Source organism: Podarcis bocagei, assembly GCF_964188305.1.
Source record: "Podarcis bocagei genome assembly, chromosome: 2".
NCBI lineage: Eukaryota > Metazoa > Chordata > Lepidosauria > Squamata > Lacertidae > Podarcis > Podarcis bocagei.
This window is the reverse complement of record NC_138126.1, coordinates 64604057-64621855: the sequence shown is the minus strand read 5'-3', so window position 1 is coordinate 64621855 and position 17799 is coordinate 64604057. Positions and strand designations below refer to the sequence as shown.

Sequence of the window (17799 nt, the reverse complement as noted above, 5' to 3'; positions counted from 1 at the left end):
CTGGGTGTTTTGCATGAGCGATTTTTGGACAGAAATCCATACCATTCTACCTGACCCACGTCCCAGGTTACTAACACTGGACTACATTGCAGGGTTAGCATATGGAAAGTTACTTGTAAGTAAGGGCATAATCACACGAAGGCAGCCATCCTAGCGAAGTTTCTGGCAAAACCTGCATATGACCTGCTTGGGTATTAATAAATCGCTGGTGGAAGCTGATATAGAAACTTCTAAAGGGGCTCAAGATCACACGGAAACCTGTAGCTATCGGGACCTTGGTTCTCTGTAGGGTGTCCGTCTGCTTGTGTGTATGTAGGCTATAATTTAGGTCCACAACGTCTGGGACTAAGACGCAAGAGGGTGAAACGTGCAGGATCTGCTGGAGGCAATAGGGAGCGACCCTGCAAGCCCTGGTGCTGCCACGGCACCGTCACAACCTACACTGCGGGGCCGTCGGGAGCCCCTCATTCTCTTTGATCTCCCCAAGCAGCCCTATTCCCTGAGCCGCCATGACACGCTCCGAAGGCTCTCACTCCTGCAAGGGGAACTCGGAAATCCCGTCTGTGTGGGTGGAGTGGGGGGGGGAGCCACACACGAAACCCGGGCTGTCCGCTCTACTTTTTTCCCCTCGCTATATCTCTGTGTTGCCATCTGGCCCCCTCGCCACGTCCAGGTTCCGAGAGCGCGAAGTGCTTCCGGTTCGCGCGGCGCGCGAGCTCCGGTCGCCGGGTTCTGCTTCCGGCGCGGCTGGTTCCTGGGACGCTCTCTTGGGGGTGAGGCGGAGCGGCTGCTCCTCTTTCTTCCTTATGGTCCGGCCGGCGCTCGGCGGGGCTGCGGGAGACCCTATGGGCGTAGCCCGCAAGTCTTCCAGAGCGGGGCGCCCTCTCCCCCTGCCCCGCCCCTCTCGGGCACCCCAAAGGCCGTGGGTGGCCCTCGGGGGGTAAACATGGCTAGCAAGGAGCGCCCTACAACCGCCCCCCCCAGTACCTCCAAGGGTCTGCTAGTGGAAGCGCGAGGCCCGGACCCTGCAGAGGGGGCGGCGATGGTGGAGGGGACCTAATGCAACGCTCCAGACCTCCCTCCCGTGCACACCTGCTGGGAGCGTTTAGGACGCAGCCCTCGGTGCAGCAGGAGCCTTTCTGCGTCCCTTAACCTATATGAATTGCGCAGCGCCTGCCGTTTTACGCAGAAAGGGGCGATGAGCTTCCTCGAAGGGAAGCCCGCCGCCTGGCCCGGCTCCTTTCTCCAGTCCACGTGCAGAAAAGCAAGTAACACCTAGTTATGCCGCTGGAGGATCTAGGCCAGTGTCGCCCACGGCCGGCTTGCAGCAGTGCTGCGGAGTTTAAGGCAAGAGGCTTTCCCAGCCCTGCCTCGAGAGGCCAGGGATTGAAGCGTTCAAGGCACTGTGCTTCTGTTTCTGAGCTGTGGCTCCTTACTGAAGTGGAAGGCTGCAGTTGGCAGAGTTCTGGTCTCCGCACCTCTTAAATATGCAGGAGACCCCATTAAGAGTTTGGTAATTCTAGTGTTCTGAAACAAGGCAGCACACACGGTTTTTGAAGCTTGCAGATTATCCAGTCAGGTGGCTGGTGTGGACATGAGCAGGTATCCCTTGGGAACTGGTGTCTAGTAATGTAATATATTACTGACTTACGCAGCTTTTCCCTTTGCTGAAGTCTCTTGACATATCTTCCAATTTATACAATCTCTTCCAAATTTATACAAAAATGCCACAATGTTGACCACTAATTTGTTCAAAATGTAGCAGCAGTATTTGTCTGGTTTTCCAAGTAGAAGTGAAAAGAAGTTAAAATGTTAGAATTCTTTTGACAATCATTTCTTCCTTCCCTATAGGTATATTTTGAACATATGTTACAAATATGGCTGTCTCTCTTATTATAAAATGGGGTGGGCAGGAATTTTTGATAACCACCTTGTCAGAAGAAGACACAGTGCTGGATCTCAAGCAGTCCCTCAAAGGACTTACTGGAGTGCTCCCAGAGCGTCAAAAGCTTCTTGGACTTAAAGTAAAAGGTAATATTTATTTCATGCTCCACCTTTCTTTCACTGTTTAGTAGGGTTGCAGAAACAGATGTGGTTGTCAAATTGGCCAGCTGCTAAGGCATATCTGTTGCCTTTTGTCCCAGATCCACACTTTCTTCTTGCCTGGTCCATGTGTTAAAATTGTCATGGTGGAGAGAAGACTGACTCCTACACTTGGAGTGGGTCAACTTAAGGCTTCCATTGTCCTTAATTTCCTTCTCTTTCTCTTTTTCTAGACTGACCCACTCATGTGCTAACACACACTTAACAAAGCAAGAATTGAGAATCAGAATATGCAAAACTAATCTGTGTTAAATGATCTGATGTGTGCAGGTGCCAAGGTTTCCCCCAGTCCAGAATTTCTTGCAAGAATTTCTTGCAGGCATCAGGTTGGCCACTGTGAGACTAGGATTCAGCACACTCTTCTAATGTTTTTTATGAATATCAGCAAGTATTAGGTGACCTTCAAAAAATAGGCTGGGGGTTCACTTTTTGTTGTTGACACTGCACTTCCAGGAGGGGGGTGGGAAGCAGAAAGGAAGAAAGAACTCTGGATTGTAACCAGCAAAGTCGTCCTGCTAGCAGAAAGACTTCTGTTTGCTCAGTGGGACTTCCTCTCCTTCTCTCTACATGTGCCCATGCTAAATCTGTTCCAGTGGGTTGCAGGAACCCCTAGAACACATTTGGGGAGGGGAAGGAGAATAAGTTACATCAGGGAGCAGGAGAGAAAAATCTTACTCTAGGTTGCCAATATCATAATATTATACACGTCTACTCAGAAGTAACACTCATTGATCTCAGTGGAATTAACTCACAGGAGAGTGTGCATAGGATCGTAGCCTAAGATCATAAGTTAGTGTTTTAAAATACAAATCAGGTGAAAGGAGAAAGGAGAAAGGAACAGCTGCAGAAGAAATCACTCATTTTTGCTGAGGAAGCTGTAATCTGTTTATATTGCAGGCAAGCCAGCAGACAATGATGTTAAGCTTGGATCACTAAAATTGAAACCAAATACTAAAATCATGATGATGGGGACTCGTGAGGAAAGCTTGGTAAAATACTTTTTTTCTATTTAAAACACATAAAAACTAATAATTACAGAAAAAATGATTATAATAAAGACATGTAATTGCCTAGAAATAATGTAGGGTTCATGTGTATGTATGAGAACAAGCAGTGTAATTAATTTTCTGATTAAATGTTAACTGACAAAAAGTTGTTCAAGCCAGAGGTTGGTCTATATGTGGTGTGAACTGAAGGTGTTCCAGGAGTGGAAAGTGCTCATGTGCTCAATTCTGGATTGCAGGTTTCCCACAGCATCTGGTTGGCTGCCAAGAGCAGGGTGTTGGACTATATGGGCCATTGGTCTGATCCAGCAGGCTCTTCTTACCTTCTTAAATTCCTTTAACCAATTGATTTTCTACCCTCTTGCCACCAAAATAACTGCATTCTTCCAAAGCAGCCAAGAATGTATAGGTTGTTCACATTTTCTTAATTTGCTTCGTCACTGATTCCTCATGTTTATATTTTCAATTTTTGTGGGCTGTCAGCTTGATCAGCCACTTTATTCTCTTTATGTATCCTCTGTAAAAAGTATCCAAACTGGTGCTTTAAGCAGTGTGTGATGTTTAATTCTGAATGTTGCTCTTTGTTTAGACAATGCCTTGGCAAAAACCAAAAGTACTTTTAAAGGGCAGGGGATGGAAGCAGAAGTATATCTCATTTTGTTTTTCTGTACAAGAACTTTCAAATACAGTCGTACCTTGGATCCCAAATGCCCTGGAACTCAAACATTTTGACTCCTGAACGCCACAAACCTGGAAGTGATTATTCTGGTTTGCGAACATTCTTTTGGAACCTGAACATCTGACGGGGCTTCTGCAGCTTCTGATTGGCTGCAGGATCTTCCTGCGGCCAATCAGTAGCCGCAATTTGGTTTTTGAACATTTTGGAAGTCGAACGGACTTCCAGAATGGATTCTGTTCGACTTCCAAGGTACGATTGTAATAAAATAAGTTTTCAGTGTTTTACTTTTGTTGTAGGAAGATGTCCTTGGGCCACCGCCTGATAATGAAGATGTAGTCAATGATTTTGACATTGAAGAGGAAGTGGTTGAAGTCGAGAATAGGTGAGTTTGTTGTTGAATAGAGAAATAATTGGCTGGCTTATAAATATGCAACAGCTGCATGTCATTTATATTGTTTGTTTTTAGGGAAGAGAATCTGCTGAAAATCTCCCGCAGAGTTAAGGAGTATAAAGTGGAAATATTGAACCCTCCGCGAGAAGGGAAGAAATTGTTGGTCCTGGATGTTGATTATACCCTGTTTGGTAAGTTATGTACTTCATTTTCAAGACATTATTCCCTGGGCCTGGTACCTGCTGATCTCATGGTTCTTGGCAGTAAACCAGAGAGTTGCTCTTTGGGTATAGGTAGGTTCATTTGGGTTCCACTGCAGTCCTGGGTGCTATGCACATGGTCCCTTGAATGGAGTGTAGGTGTATGCCAGAGCACAGGTAAGGAGAAAAGATGCTGGCATTCAAATAAGGTTTTAAATGACTAATATGAACTGGTTGACTTTCTTCTAGACCATAGATCATGTGCAGAGACTGGGCTTGAGCTGATGAGGCCGTATCTGCATGAATTCCTGACATCTGCATACGAAGACTATGATATTGTAATTTGGTGTAAGTTATTTACTTCACAAATTGAAAGTGTTTTCATTATGCCTAGAGATGCATTGCCATTTGTGACGTAGGGATCTCTGCTGGAGATGTTGTGGACTTGATCTGCATCTTTTACGCAGTGCTTGATGCTGAACCTTTCTGTTGTATTACATCTCTCAAGCCAGCAATCATGAGAGGTAGTTTAATGGAGGCTTTAGCCCTTTCGGGACAGTCAGCCCAGAACCCCTGTGTGAACGAAAATCAATACTTGATTTAAAATACCCTCCTGAACAACTTGATAAAATACTCTCTGGGGCAAGTACTCTGATTCAGAAAATGGGTTATGAATCCCTGTTGGTCGTAAACATGGGCTAGGATCCAAAGACCTACTTAGGTAATCCAAAGCCTTGGGGATGCCGAGTAGAGTGATTGTGAAACTTTCCCTTGCTTTAAATGAAGTTTGTCATGCTGCATTGGGACTGTGTGTGCTACTGTAGGAGAAGTTCAAATCAAAGTCTCCCTTGAGTGTTCAGAACTCGTTGCATGGTCCCTGGGATCTAGGACATGAGAAGGAAAACACACTTAATGCCAGCTGTTGAACCACTTTATTTGACACTTCCCATTTGTTTGTGTTTTTGTTGTACAGAAGTAGATCTAATGCTCCCCTCTTCTCCTTGTGTCAAATTGAGTGGTTGAGCAAAGTAATGCTGTATTGCACCCCCATTGTATTTTAAAAGCTTTTTCTTGTTGATATATTAAACATTGTGTGCTTTTTGTTTCAGCATCTTTACAGTACTTCACACTTAAAATAAGCCCCAAGGTATCCAGATACCTAAGATAAGCAGAGCTCAGATTAATAGGAATACACACTGTTACAGTGACATGGTGGTAGCATTGGGATTAGAGACTCCCTGGGCAGATTCATGCAATTGTTGGATGAGCTGCTTGCCACGAATATGCGAATGCAGGTGAAACTGAAAAACAGTTCAGATGAGAGGGACTTGCTGCATTGAAAACTAATTTGGAGCCTGCATTCCTGAATAATTAGCTAATACCCAGAATAGGATGACACGGTATTAAAAGATGCCTTGAAAATACTTCCCTATCTGCCCGCAGACTGTCTCGCCAGAGTGGTGCATGCTCTGGTTATCTCCCGCTTGGACTACTGCAATGCGCTCTACGTGGGGCTACCTTTGAAGGTGACCCGGAAACTACAACTAATCCAGAATGCAGCAGCCAGACTGGTGACTGGGAACAGCCGCCGAGACCATATAACACCGGTCTTGAAAGACCTACATTGGCTCCCAGTACGTTTCCGAGCACAATTCAAAGTGTTGGTGCTGACCTTTAAAGCCCTAAACGGCCTCGGTCCAGTATACCTGAAGGAGCGTCTCCACCTCCATCGTTCTACCCGGACACAGGTCCAGCACCGAGGGCCTTCTGGCGGTTCCCTCACTGCGAGAAGCCAAGTTACAGGGAACCAGGCAGAGGGCCTTCTCGGTAGTGGCGCCCTCCCTGTGGAACGCCCTCCCACCAGATGTCAAAGAGAACAACAACTACCAGACTTTTAGAAGACATCTGAAGGCAGCCCTGTTTAGGGAAGCTTTTAATGTTTGATGTATCATAGTATTTTAATGTTCTTTTGGAAGCCGCCCAGAGTGGCTGGGGGGGCCCAGCCAGATGGGCGGGGTATAAATAATAAATTATTATTATTATTATTATTATTATTATTATTATTATTATTATTATTATTATTATTGAAAATGCTTTGTTTATTCCCTTTCAGCTGCTACCAATATGAAGTGGATTGAAGCTAAAATGAAAGTAAGCCCGATGTGTAAGCTTGTGTGTGTGTTGATTTTCTGGTGTTTTAGAATGTTCTTTGTGTGATCTGCTTCACAAAATGATTCATAGTATTTTAGTCATAGCATGGAACTCTGTTACAAGTGCTAAAATTGGCATGATTAATACTGTGGCTTTGGCCCTAAGTTCCCATGAATGCCTCCCTCCTCTTGTGGAATGCTCCTACTGGTGACATGAAGGAGAGGCAAATTATAGGAGATTGGTAAACTACAGCAGGCGATGAACCTATGTGCAAAATGTCCTTAGGTATTGTTTTTCATTGCAGGAGCTGGGAGTGAGCACCAATGCAAACTACAAGATAACCTTCATGCTGGATAGTGCGGCCATGATAACTGTGCACACACCAAGACGAGGATTAATTGATGTAAGTGTCATCTCACTGACCTCTTTTTTCAAGGCAGGAGCACCCACCCATCAGCACCCTGCTCTCAAAATCAGTGTATGCAATTCAGATTTCAGTACAGTCGTACCTTGGAAGTCGAACGTCCAGAAACCAAAGCACGGCTTCTGATTAGCTGCAGGAAGCTCCTGCAGCCAGTCGGAAGCTGCAGAAGCCCCATCGGACATTCAGCTTCCAAAAATAGTTTGCAAACCAGAACAGTCACTTCCAGATTTGCGGCATTCGGGAGCCAAAACGTTCGAGAACTAAGCTGTTCGAAAACCAAGATACGACTGTATGTTAAAATATGGAATAGGTTCATCACACTAAGAGCAACAGTTCTAAGAGACCTGATTGGCTTTTTGCCACCTGTAGTAGATAGGTAGCCGTGTTACATTGTAGTAGATAGGTAGCCGTGTTACAGCGATACATTGACGATATTTTTATCATCTGGACACATGGTCAACAGACCCTGGACACCTTTCACCAGAAATTTAATGATTTTCACCCCACAATCAACCTTACAATGAATCAATCTATGCAAGAAATACATTTTTTGGACACTACTATAAAAATACAGGATGGGCGCATAGACACCACCTTATACCGCAAACCAACTGACCGACAAACATATCTACATGCCTCTAGCTACCATCCCAAACATACCAAACAGTCCATTGTATATAGCCAGGCACTACGTTACAGCCGCATCTGTTCCAATTCTACAGACAGAGACTCTCACCTAAGGGATCTACAGCAAACCTTCTCAGAACTAAAATACCCAGCAGATGAAGTTAGACAACAGATCAACAGAGCCAGACTGATACCCAGAGAGAACTTGCTGCAAGACAGACCCAAAAAAGAAAATAACAGAACACCTCTAGTCATCACATACAGCTCCCAAGTTAAAACAGTACAACGCATCATCAGAGATCTACAACCTCTCCTGGACAATGACAGTTCTCTTTCTCAAGCTCTGGGAGGAAGACCTTTCATTGCCTACAGACAGCCACCCAATCTTAAACAACTCCTAACCCACAATAATACTACAACCAGACTTAACACAGACACTGGCACCAGAGCCTGCAATAAACCCAGATGCCAACTTTGCTGCCACATACACCCGGACAACACCATTACTGGCCCCAACAACATCACACATACCATCTCGGGACTATTTAATTGCTCATCGTCTAACATTGTGTATGCCATCAAATGCCAACAGTGTCCTTCAGCTCTCTATATTGGACAAACAGGCCAAACCTTACGCCAAAGAATAAACGGACATAAATCTGACATCAAGAATCACAGAACAGAGAAACCAGTAGGAGAACACTTCAATCTCCCAGGACATTCTATACAAGATCTCAAAGTAGCTGTTTTACTACAAAGGAATTTCAGAAATAGACTGGAAAGAGAAGCTGCTGAATTACAACTCATTACCAAACTTAAAACCATGAAAAGACCTGGACTGAACAAAGACATTGGATTCTTATCTCACTATACATAACTAAACCATTTCTCACCTTCCCACCCCTTGCCTTTTCCTGTAAGACCTATTACAGTCGTTAAGAGTCGTCAAGAGGCTCTCTCAGCTATCTGCCTATCTCCAATTCCCACCACCCTTCTGAGTAACACCCCTCCCCACCTTCTCACTATATAGAAGGATCTGGCAACTTCTGTTTCAGTGTATCTGAAGAAGTGTGCATGCACACGAAAGCTCATACCAAGAACTAACTTAGTTGGTCTTTAAGGTGCTACTGGAAGGAATTTTTTTATTTTTGCCACCTGTTGAAGACTCCTCTTTCAACAAACGTTCCAGATATTTTTATCCCAATTGGTATCTGCACTCGATTTGAAATAGTTTTTATATATGCAATTGTTATATAGGTTTATTGAATTGTGAAATTACTTTGAGTCACTCCATAGGAAGTAAGCATGCCAAAATTAAGAAGTAAGCATGCCAAGCCATACATATAAAAGAAATAGAGCTTGGCTTGCTTGCTGTGCTAGCTGGAGAAACAAGGACTTTCAGAACGGGTTGTATCCAGTGAAGTTCTCCTGTTTACTCAAGAGCTTCCCCCAATGCTACAGGACTTTCTCCCTTCTTCCTGGGTGCTCCCACACCTGCTCCCAAATCTGTTCTGTGGTTTTCCCCATCCTTCAGGAGCACATTTCTGCAAATAATCTTTATACAGTAAAAGCAGAATACTAATGGTAAATTCTTTTGTTGAAATGCTGTTTCACTTGAGGTTTTCTTACAACTTTACATCTACAGGTGAAACCCTTGGGTGTCATATGGGGCAAATTTTCAGAGTTTTACAGCAAGAAAAATACTATTATGTTTGATGACATTGGACGAAATTTTCTTATGAACCCACAAAATGGACTAAAGGTAATGTTTAGCATTCGTTTATAAATGCCAGTTTACCTAGTATGGGGTGTTAGGGGAGGGGTAATACGTCTGGTAGGAGAGAAGTCGTGCTCCTTCTGGGGTTGTTTATCCACCTTCGCTCCTCACCCCGCACTCAGCTCTCACCTGTGGCTCCTTGAAGCTGTCGGCATGTGACAGTGCCCACTGGCTAAACCAGGTGAGGTAGCCAATGGGTCTCAAATCCCCAGAGAGTTAGGGACTTCCTTCATATGAAGACAGGCTGTGGCCGATTGAGCAGATGAGACTGATAGTGGGTCCATTGTCTCTCGAGATAGATGGATGCCAACAGCCTAGAGGAAGAAAACTCAAGTGGGTTGAAATTTGGGAAATGGTGCCAATGGAATGGGTCTTTGATCCTGTTTGCACTACTGTTGGTTGGGTGGCAGGTCACGTTGTACTAACATGCCAGTATCTGTATTCCTCATTGTGCCATCTTGATTGCAGCACTTCCCACATTGTTGTATGGAAAGAATTAGTCTTCAAATGAATATTTTCTATTGGTTGTGCTGACCTTCCCTGTCTTCACAGCTCCATGCACACATTTCAGCTTTTGGATTTCAGCCATTATTTGGAATTGCTTTGACCTCGGAAGTTGTGCCACTCACCCTTTGGGATTATCATATATTTGTGATCTTACATCATCCTCCAAGGAGCTGAGAGCCAATGTTTCTGGCTTCACAATCAGCCTATGAGGCAGCTTAAACTGAGAAAGCCTGACTTTCCAAAGATACTAGATAAAGTTAAAAGCCAAGTTAGTGTTTGAATTTCTCTTATCCAGCCCTACCACTCTGGCCACTGCACCGCATCGTTCCTATGATAAAGCACTCATAATAGCTACAATGTTCTTTGGAAGCTTCCCTACCCCACCCCACCCATGCCCCAGTGCATGTGAAGACAAGATATTTTGTAGTGATCTGGCAGTTGCTTATCAAAGTTTTGATGTGGGGGTATTTAAGAGAGCCAGAAATAAGTTGTCTGCAAAAATGTAGGCAATTTGTGCTTTAGTACCTAGACTAAAGGTATAATGTAAAATAATGGAAATTTGAAGACATAGTGTTTAGCATTCATACTATAAGGTGCTTAGGGTGTGCCCAAAGCATTTCACATTATCTCAGTAGCTGATTCCTGCCAGGTAGTACTGTCATCCCCATATTGCAGGCAGACATGTGCTTACATAACCACTTGTCTAAGGCCAGTCAGTTGATGACAGGCAAGAGTTAAATAAGGAGCTTCGCATCTCAGTCTCTTACTGAGGAGCCCTGTGTATGCCTACTCAGACGTAGGTATTTAGACCAATAGAACTTGCTCCATAGCAAGACGTAGGTATTTAGACCAATAGAACTTGCTCCATAGCATCTTAACTGCTAATCTGCAGTGGCCTTCCTATTTATACCATTGCGTTGCCAGTGGTAACTATTTTCCCTTTTTATGACATCACCTTTTTATGACAAGGTGGCAGCAGAATATTGTTGCTTTTGCTGTAATGCACCAGTGGCAGAGGCCTCTGTAGGGACCTGTCGGAAGTATTAAAGACCACGAGAGAAATGTGGCCTGAATGAACTGAAGGGACAGGATGTACCCATTCTGAAATGATTGTCAACAAAGTTACATGTCAGTGTCTCTTCTTTTTCCGCTCCTGCCTCCCAAACATCTCAGTGTTTTTGGAAAATGTTTGTCCTGGAAAAGACATCTGGCTCTTGTGGTACAAGCGTTGCCCTTTGTAAAGTCTCTCTGCTTCTTGAGAAATGGTGACAGATGAGTGGAAATTGCTTTAAAAGTGCTGTTCAACTAGATGGTGGCTTGATGGAGTGCACCGCTGACAGAGCGGTATCATTGCCTCCCCCTGGGAAAAGAGAGCCGGTGTGCAGCAGCTCAGACTTTTATTGACAGCAAGACAAATTGGAGGTGACCGTTTATGAGAAATGCTGCTGTAAAAGGAATCGAGATCAGATGTTCTACCAGAGGCAACAGAATTTAATCAGCCATTCCACATGGGATTAACTTATTGTCCGCAGGCCTTTGATAAATGTGACAAGTGGTGCTTGGAATGAGCTTTAGAAGCCTCTCAGAAGGACCTAGTCCCCACTGTAGACTACGGTGATAAAGATAACAGCAATTGTCTCTCCAGCTTAGTTTTTGTGTACCTAGCAATTAAGTATGCACAGAGTGCTCTTTATTTCCTTTTGGACAGAGTTCTGGGATAAACTGAAGCCTGAAACAATGTGCTATCTGGCAGAGCGCATGCTTTGCTTATGGAATGACCCAATTCAGTCCCTGCCATCTCCAGTCAAAAGGGTCTTAGGTGGTAGTGCTGTGGAAGAGTGCTGCCCTGGCTTTTGGCAGCCACTGCCACTCAAGAGTAGATAATAGAGGTTATGCTGCAGTTTTGGCCTCTCTTACCTTGGAGTAAGCACCATTGAATTCAGTAAGACTTCTGAGTAGACACGGTTAGGATTTTTGCTGTTAGCTCAGCATATTGTATTAATTTACATGGCCCTTAACAATTTTGGTTCAGGATACCTTAAGGACTGACTGTTTCCTTATATCTGTACCTGATCCCTGAGATTTTCATGGGAGTCTCTGTTGGTGATCCCCTTGATGCAGATGCATGCCTCATATCGACCAGCAGCTATGCACCCAGTAGTGTAGTTCCAACTGTGGAACTTCCTCCCAGATGAGATGATCTAGCAGTCCTCCTCTCCCTATTGAATTTCTGGCACTTGATGACCTTTCTATCCCAGCATGCTTTTGATTGCCATGTGAGTGCTATTTTACTTTTTTTTAAGCTGTGGTTGTTATTTTAAGCTTCTTATTATATGACAGGTGCATTTTTTTATTGATCTGCAAACTGCTTAGAGGCTATCTGTGGTGAAAATAAGTTATGAGTGTATCACACTTTCTGATACCCTTATAATTTCTAAGATTTCAGGTTGGGGTCTTAGCATGTAACTAAGCTGAAGTATGTAGAACTGAGACAATCACATATTCCTCCCCTCTCCTCTTCTTCTGTTTCCCTTGTGTCACATTTTCAGTTGTAAGCTCCTCAGGGCAGAGGGCCAGGTTCTTGTACTCTGTAAATAGATAACTAGATAGATAGTAATCTTAATGGAGGATGCCTGGGATTAGATCTTAGATCTTCTGCACCCAAAGTGTGTGATCTGTTACTGGGTAAAAGGCATACCTGTTGCCTTTGTAGCCTTAAAGTTTGCTGTGTAAATTTCACTAACTGTCGTATTAGTGATTAGTCACAGTCAAGCTTCCAATCAGGGTACTTGACAGGGTACTCTCCATTGGGAAACAGCAGTTGACAGTGCTGAGTGGGTTTTTTAGTGGATGAATGCATGGTGCGTATTTTCTTTCCACAATGGGAGACTGTAGTTCTTAAGACTGGAAGAAACGCCATTCTTTGTATATAGACCCTAGAAGAGAGGGCTGCATTTGGGAGACTGCCTTCCTTCCTGGCAAACGAGATCAAGAGAAGCCAGCCCTGCCTTGTAGAAACACAGCACAGTTCTTATGATGATGGCAGGGAGAGGAGTAGAATGTCATGTAGAGGTCGATGCTGGAGGACTGGAGGTGCTGGCAGCAGTGGATTAGGAGGTGGGAGGGAAAGAAGCAAGATCTGCAGTTGTGAAGTGAGACCACTTCTCACCACCCTCTGACTTTTTAAATGTGTGGACGTACTGATGCATCTGCCTATGGCGACACTGCAGTAGAAAAATTACATGTTTTACTTTTAGAGTGGCTTTGCATTTAAGTGACATTGTGTGAATAATTGTACGTGAATAGTCATCTTCATGTTTCCCCATATAATAACCTCCTTGTATAATATATAGAAGCCATAATGTAAATTCTCAAAATACAGCTTGCCTGTGTTGTGAGTTCATGTTCATATGGAGGCCTGATTGGCTCTTTAAAAAGAGCTTTTGCTAGTTTGTTTTTAGCAGTAAGTATCCTGCAACAAGGAGAATGTTGCCCTTGAGTTCAGTAGCTGCTATGCTGCGATGTAAGTTGCTAGAAGCAACTCAGTAGTTCATAAAAACATTATTTGCAAATACTCTGAAAGGTTGATTGTTTGAGCTACTGCGTGGATATGAATAGGACATGGGGGAAGGACAAAGTCCATTTGCAAATAATACTTTGGGCTTTTAGAGTACATTGCAGGTCTCTGCAAGAAGGGAGGGATGGAGCCTGCCTGGCAAGTAGAATGGAACCAGAGAACTGAGCCAAAGGGTCATGTTCTTAGACAGGTTCTTGCAATATTATCTGCTCAACAAATGTTAGCATGTTAAGTTTGGGTATGTTCTCTATTTTTCTCTTTAAGATATGTATCATTTACACCTGGTTTCTTTCTCAACAGATAAAACCCTTCATGAAAGCACATTTAAACAGAGATAAGGATAAAGAGCTTCTAAAACTTACTCAGTATCTCAAGGAAATAGCAAAATTAGACGACTTTTTGGAGTTGAACCACAAACACTGGGAAAGGTAAGGATGAAATGCTGTTCTTGTTCAGCATTGTGCTTCAACAATATCAAATTTCGCTTCCTGCTGGCCCAATCTGAACTGATAGCAACTGCATTAGCAGAGGTGCCTGAATTAGTGTCGGTTCAATTTGTTAGCATTTTGTGTACGATTTTTTCATATGCAAATGTTTAGGAAAGTGACAAAGACAATACCATGGCAGGGTGGGATCACCATAAAAACACAGTAGCCTTATGTCTGCAACCAGGGCATTCCTAGTTACATATAAAACAAATAGTCCCAATGACCTTGGTGGAATCTACTTGCTGACTCAGGCTAGAGAAGTCTGTGCGTCTCAAAATTCTGCTAGCTGCATGCATTGTACGTGGCTTGGCAGTCTTGGCTCTGTACTTGAGACTTAACTGCAGTTGACTCCAATGAAAATGCATACCAAGCATTTTCACTTGGAGAAGGAGCTAACATTAAGGCATTTTCCTTGAGAACTGGACCATAGCTCCTCCTTAAGACAGAATGCTTCTAAATTTTGGACCACCAAAGTTTCTATTCCTTTTCCCATTTTGGTGTGAAGGATTTGACCTTAGGGATCTCGGTTAGATCTCTGTATTTTTATGTATAGGCAAAAGGTTCAGGTAAAGGACCGCTGGACGGTTAAGGTTAACGGTGTTTCCGTGCGCTCTGGCTTCTGTCACTGTTTTCCGTTGCGCCAGAAGCGGTTTAGACAGGTGGGCCACATTATTATCTATACAGGAGGGTTGAATTCTGAACCAGCTCTACTTTTTAAAGTCTCTTTGTAGGTGGAGTGTGCAACATTTTTACTTTAGAGCAGGTGTGCCTGACATAAAGTAATGCAGCCTTCTCCATCCCTGTAGGTGATGTTAAGGCTCCAACTCCCATGAAACCCAGCCAGCATGGCCAATAGACAGGAGTGATGGGAGGTGTAGTATAAAATACCATGTTGGAGAAGGCTTTGTGAATAGACGAACCATTCAGGACTATGAAACCAGCACTAGGCTGTAGTTTGGAAGGCATCTGTGCTATCGGCAAGGGGTTGATCTTTTGAGTCCTGCAAACTGACTGGTGTTCAGTCCAGATCTATGTGCTGTGTTCGCTATTGAGATCACCTCCTGATAAATTTTATATTTACTTCGACATTTATTTGTTGGAAGCTAAGAAATTAGAGGCAAGAAGTTGCTATTGGTCAGTAGACATTAAAAGTGCATCTGGGGTAATCGGCCGTAGATGTGTGACTCACACTTGCTCTGCAAAGCAATATTATCTGGACTTGATGGTTCTAGCACATTTTAATCAGGCTGTGGTTAGAAAATGCCCAGCACTTCACTCAAAGTCGTGAGTGTGAACATCCACATTCATCTTACAACGTACTTTCTTATGCCACAGTTGCTAAAGTAACTGATAACTCCTGATAAGACATGCTCAAGGCATGAATCTGAGCAATTTGGACATGATTTAGACACTTAAATAATTTGCCCTCTTTTTGAGTGCGTACTTCTTTCCCCCACCAGCTGTAAATTTCAGAATGCTATTTAGACAGCTCAGTCCAGATCTTTTGAGAGAATTTTTTAATGCCCAAAGGTTTGTTTTACTGGTTGGATCTTAACAACGAATGAAAGATTTGTGCTGATATTTTAGAATATTAATATGTGCTACTGCTGAAAAATGCTCTCTTAAAATTCTAGGGCATATGAGCAGTGCATATTGCCTAACTCTTTTTATAATTGATTTATTTACTCCTGCTACCCATCAAGACTACAACTATTTCAGTAGAGGAGGTGCTGAAAGATGAAGAAGTAAACTAGGATAGTACTATGAATGCTTTCAGAACATCAAGAATCTATTGTACCAGTAATTCCATGTTTTAAATGCACACCCTGTATGTTGAATCCTTTTATAAATGTTTTATTTTTGGCTTTTTCTTCAGGTACCTTTCAAAGAAACAAGGACAGTAGCTTTATTTTGTGACATTGAAACCAGGCGGAACATAGAGACCCTTTGACCTTTCCTCTTGTGTAAGCTAGAATAAAGTAGTGCTGGACACTGACTTAACCACCCGAACAACCGCTTATACTTGGTCTTCCCGTTGGTTTGCTCTAGGTCTCTCTGTCTCTCTTCTGAAGATCGCCACTAACAACCGAAAGGGAAAATCATTTGCTTTCCCCTTCCTTCCTTGCATTTATCTCTGGGGTTACTATTTAAAAAGCAATGTCATTTGTACTGATACTGTAGTATCCCCAAAACTTTAAAGACCACATTGTTTGGAAATGGGGTGGAAACCCCCCAACATTCAGACCAAAAAAAAGAGGAAAATCCCCCAACCCAGATATTTACTATGGAGCCAGTTTGTTTTTTCTGCATTCTCAGTTCTAGAAACCATTTCCCCTTCCCTGTTTATGGTATTTAAGTCTATGAACTATAAGATGTCAAATTATGTATTAGTATGTCAAGTGTTCCTTTTGTACAAAACAGTTTTAAGGATGGAAAGCACCACTAGAGGGCAAAGATGCCTTCATATGTGGATTGTGATAATAAAACTGTTATGACTGGAGAGAAGAGGAGGGATTTGAAAACAAAACCTTTTAATGCTTGGTTGAAAAGCATTCCTTTTTTGTTTTTTTGTTTAACAACAAAATCTAACCAGAGTAAAGGTTTAAACCTGAAAAGAGCTAAGAGCCTAATTCCTTAAAGCATGAACATTAGCTGTTCTGTTCTTGTTAAATCTTGTCAGGATACAAGCTCTTTTACTGGCAATATTCAGCCACAGCTGTTCTAAAGTGTCACTTGTGCTGCTTCAACCTCCACTGTGGAAGTGTGATGCGCCTGCTGTCTCGCATTGCCGACAGACCCTTGTCATGCCATTCTTGTATTTGAAAGCAGATCACTCCTTTCAAATAAAGATAGCATATATTGTTCTTAAGGAACTATAGCAGGTCTGCTAATAATAATGATAATAATAAAAAATGCCTTTTCTTAAAACCTGTGTTCCATTGTTTTCTCAAGCTTCAATACAAACAAGGCCATGAGTCTCATTCTCTACCGACTGAACTATCCATGCCCTGTACTTATGCCACTTTTGATTCCTGATTGGATGTATAACAAAGTATGCTGTGTGTATGTGGTTTGCTTCCACTATCCACTAGGGCTCTCCCAGTTTGTTTTGGGCCCCACTCATCAAGCAGGCCACATGCGGGATCTGATCTTTGGGGCTGGCATAGATGTGATCATGCTCCCCCCTGTGGAAGTGCCATGGTCTGATCACTATGCTCTGAAAGCCAAGATTGACTTCCCGCTCCTCCCCTGCTCGGGTGGCGAACCTATTTGGGCTCGTTCGCGAAAACAGATGGATCCTGATAGATTCCGACAAGCCTTGCGGGACCCTGCTCCTCCTGGCGACTCATTAGATGACCTTGTTGAAGACTGGAATAACCGGCTCTTGGCAGCCATTGATGAGATCGCGCCTAAGCGCCCTCTGCGACCCCGTCGAAACCGGACCCCTTGGTTTACTGAGGAGCTCTGGAAAATGAAGCGGGATCTCAGACGGCTAGAGTGAGTATGGCGACGAAGTCGTGACGGAGCCTCAAGAACATCTTATAGGACGCTTATGAAAGCCTATGAGATGGCTATGAAAGCTGCTAAGAAATCTTTCTTTGCAGCTTCCATTGCATCCGCTAGCTCTCGCCTGGCACAACTTTTAAGAATAATTAGGTCAATAACGTCCTTAGGAGGACAACCAAATTTAAGCACAAATTCGACCCACAGCTGTGAGGCATTCGCGAGCTTTTTTGCGGAGAAAGTCCTGTTGCTCCGCCATGACCTCCCTGCCAATTTAGATACAGTGACTGAACTGGAGGCCCCTCGACTGACTTCAGGTCCAGTTTTGGACCATTTCGATCGGATACTCCCTGCTTGTGGATGGATT

At 43.5% G+C, this 17799-nt stretch overlaps 2 protein-coding genes across 3 annotated transcripts in view; one reads left to right on the top strand and one right to left on the bottom strand.

Annotated features, from left to right (window-relative positions):
* Positions 1-17799, bottom strand: part of LOC308582131 (ovomucoid-like) — a 331104-nt gene that overhangs the window by 264999 nt on the left and 48306 nt on the right. The window lies entirely within an intron of this gene.
* Positions 695-16856, top strand: UBLCP1 (ubiquitin like domain containing CTD phosphatase 1). The gene is made up of 11 exons (XM_081184972.1): positions 695-773; positions 1852-2031; positions 3001-3092; positions 4083-4168; positions 4253-4368; positions 4627-4725; positions 6491-6528; positions 6833-6931; positions 9225-9341; positions 13741-13868; positions 15805-16856. Exons 2-11 carry the CDS (start codon positions 1878-1880, stop codon positions 15830-15832), a joined length of 957 nt encoding a protein of 318 aa, XP_081041098.1. The 5' UTR covers positions 695-773; positions 1852-1877; the 3' UTR covers positions 15833-16856.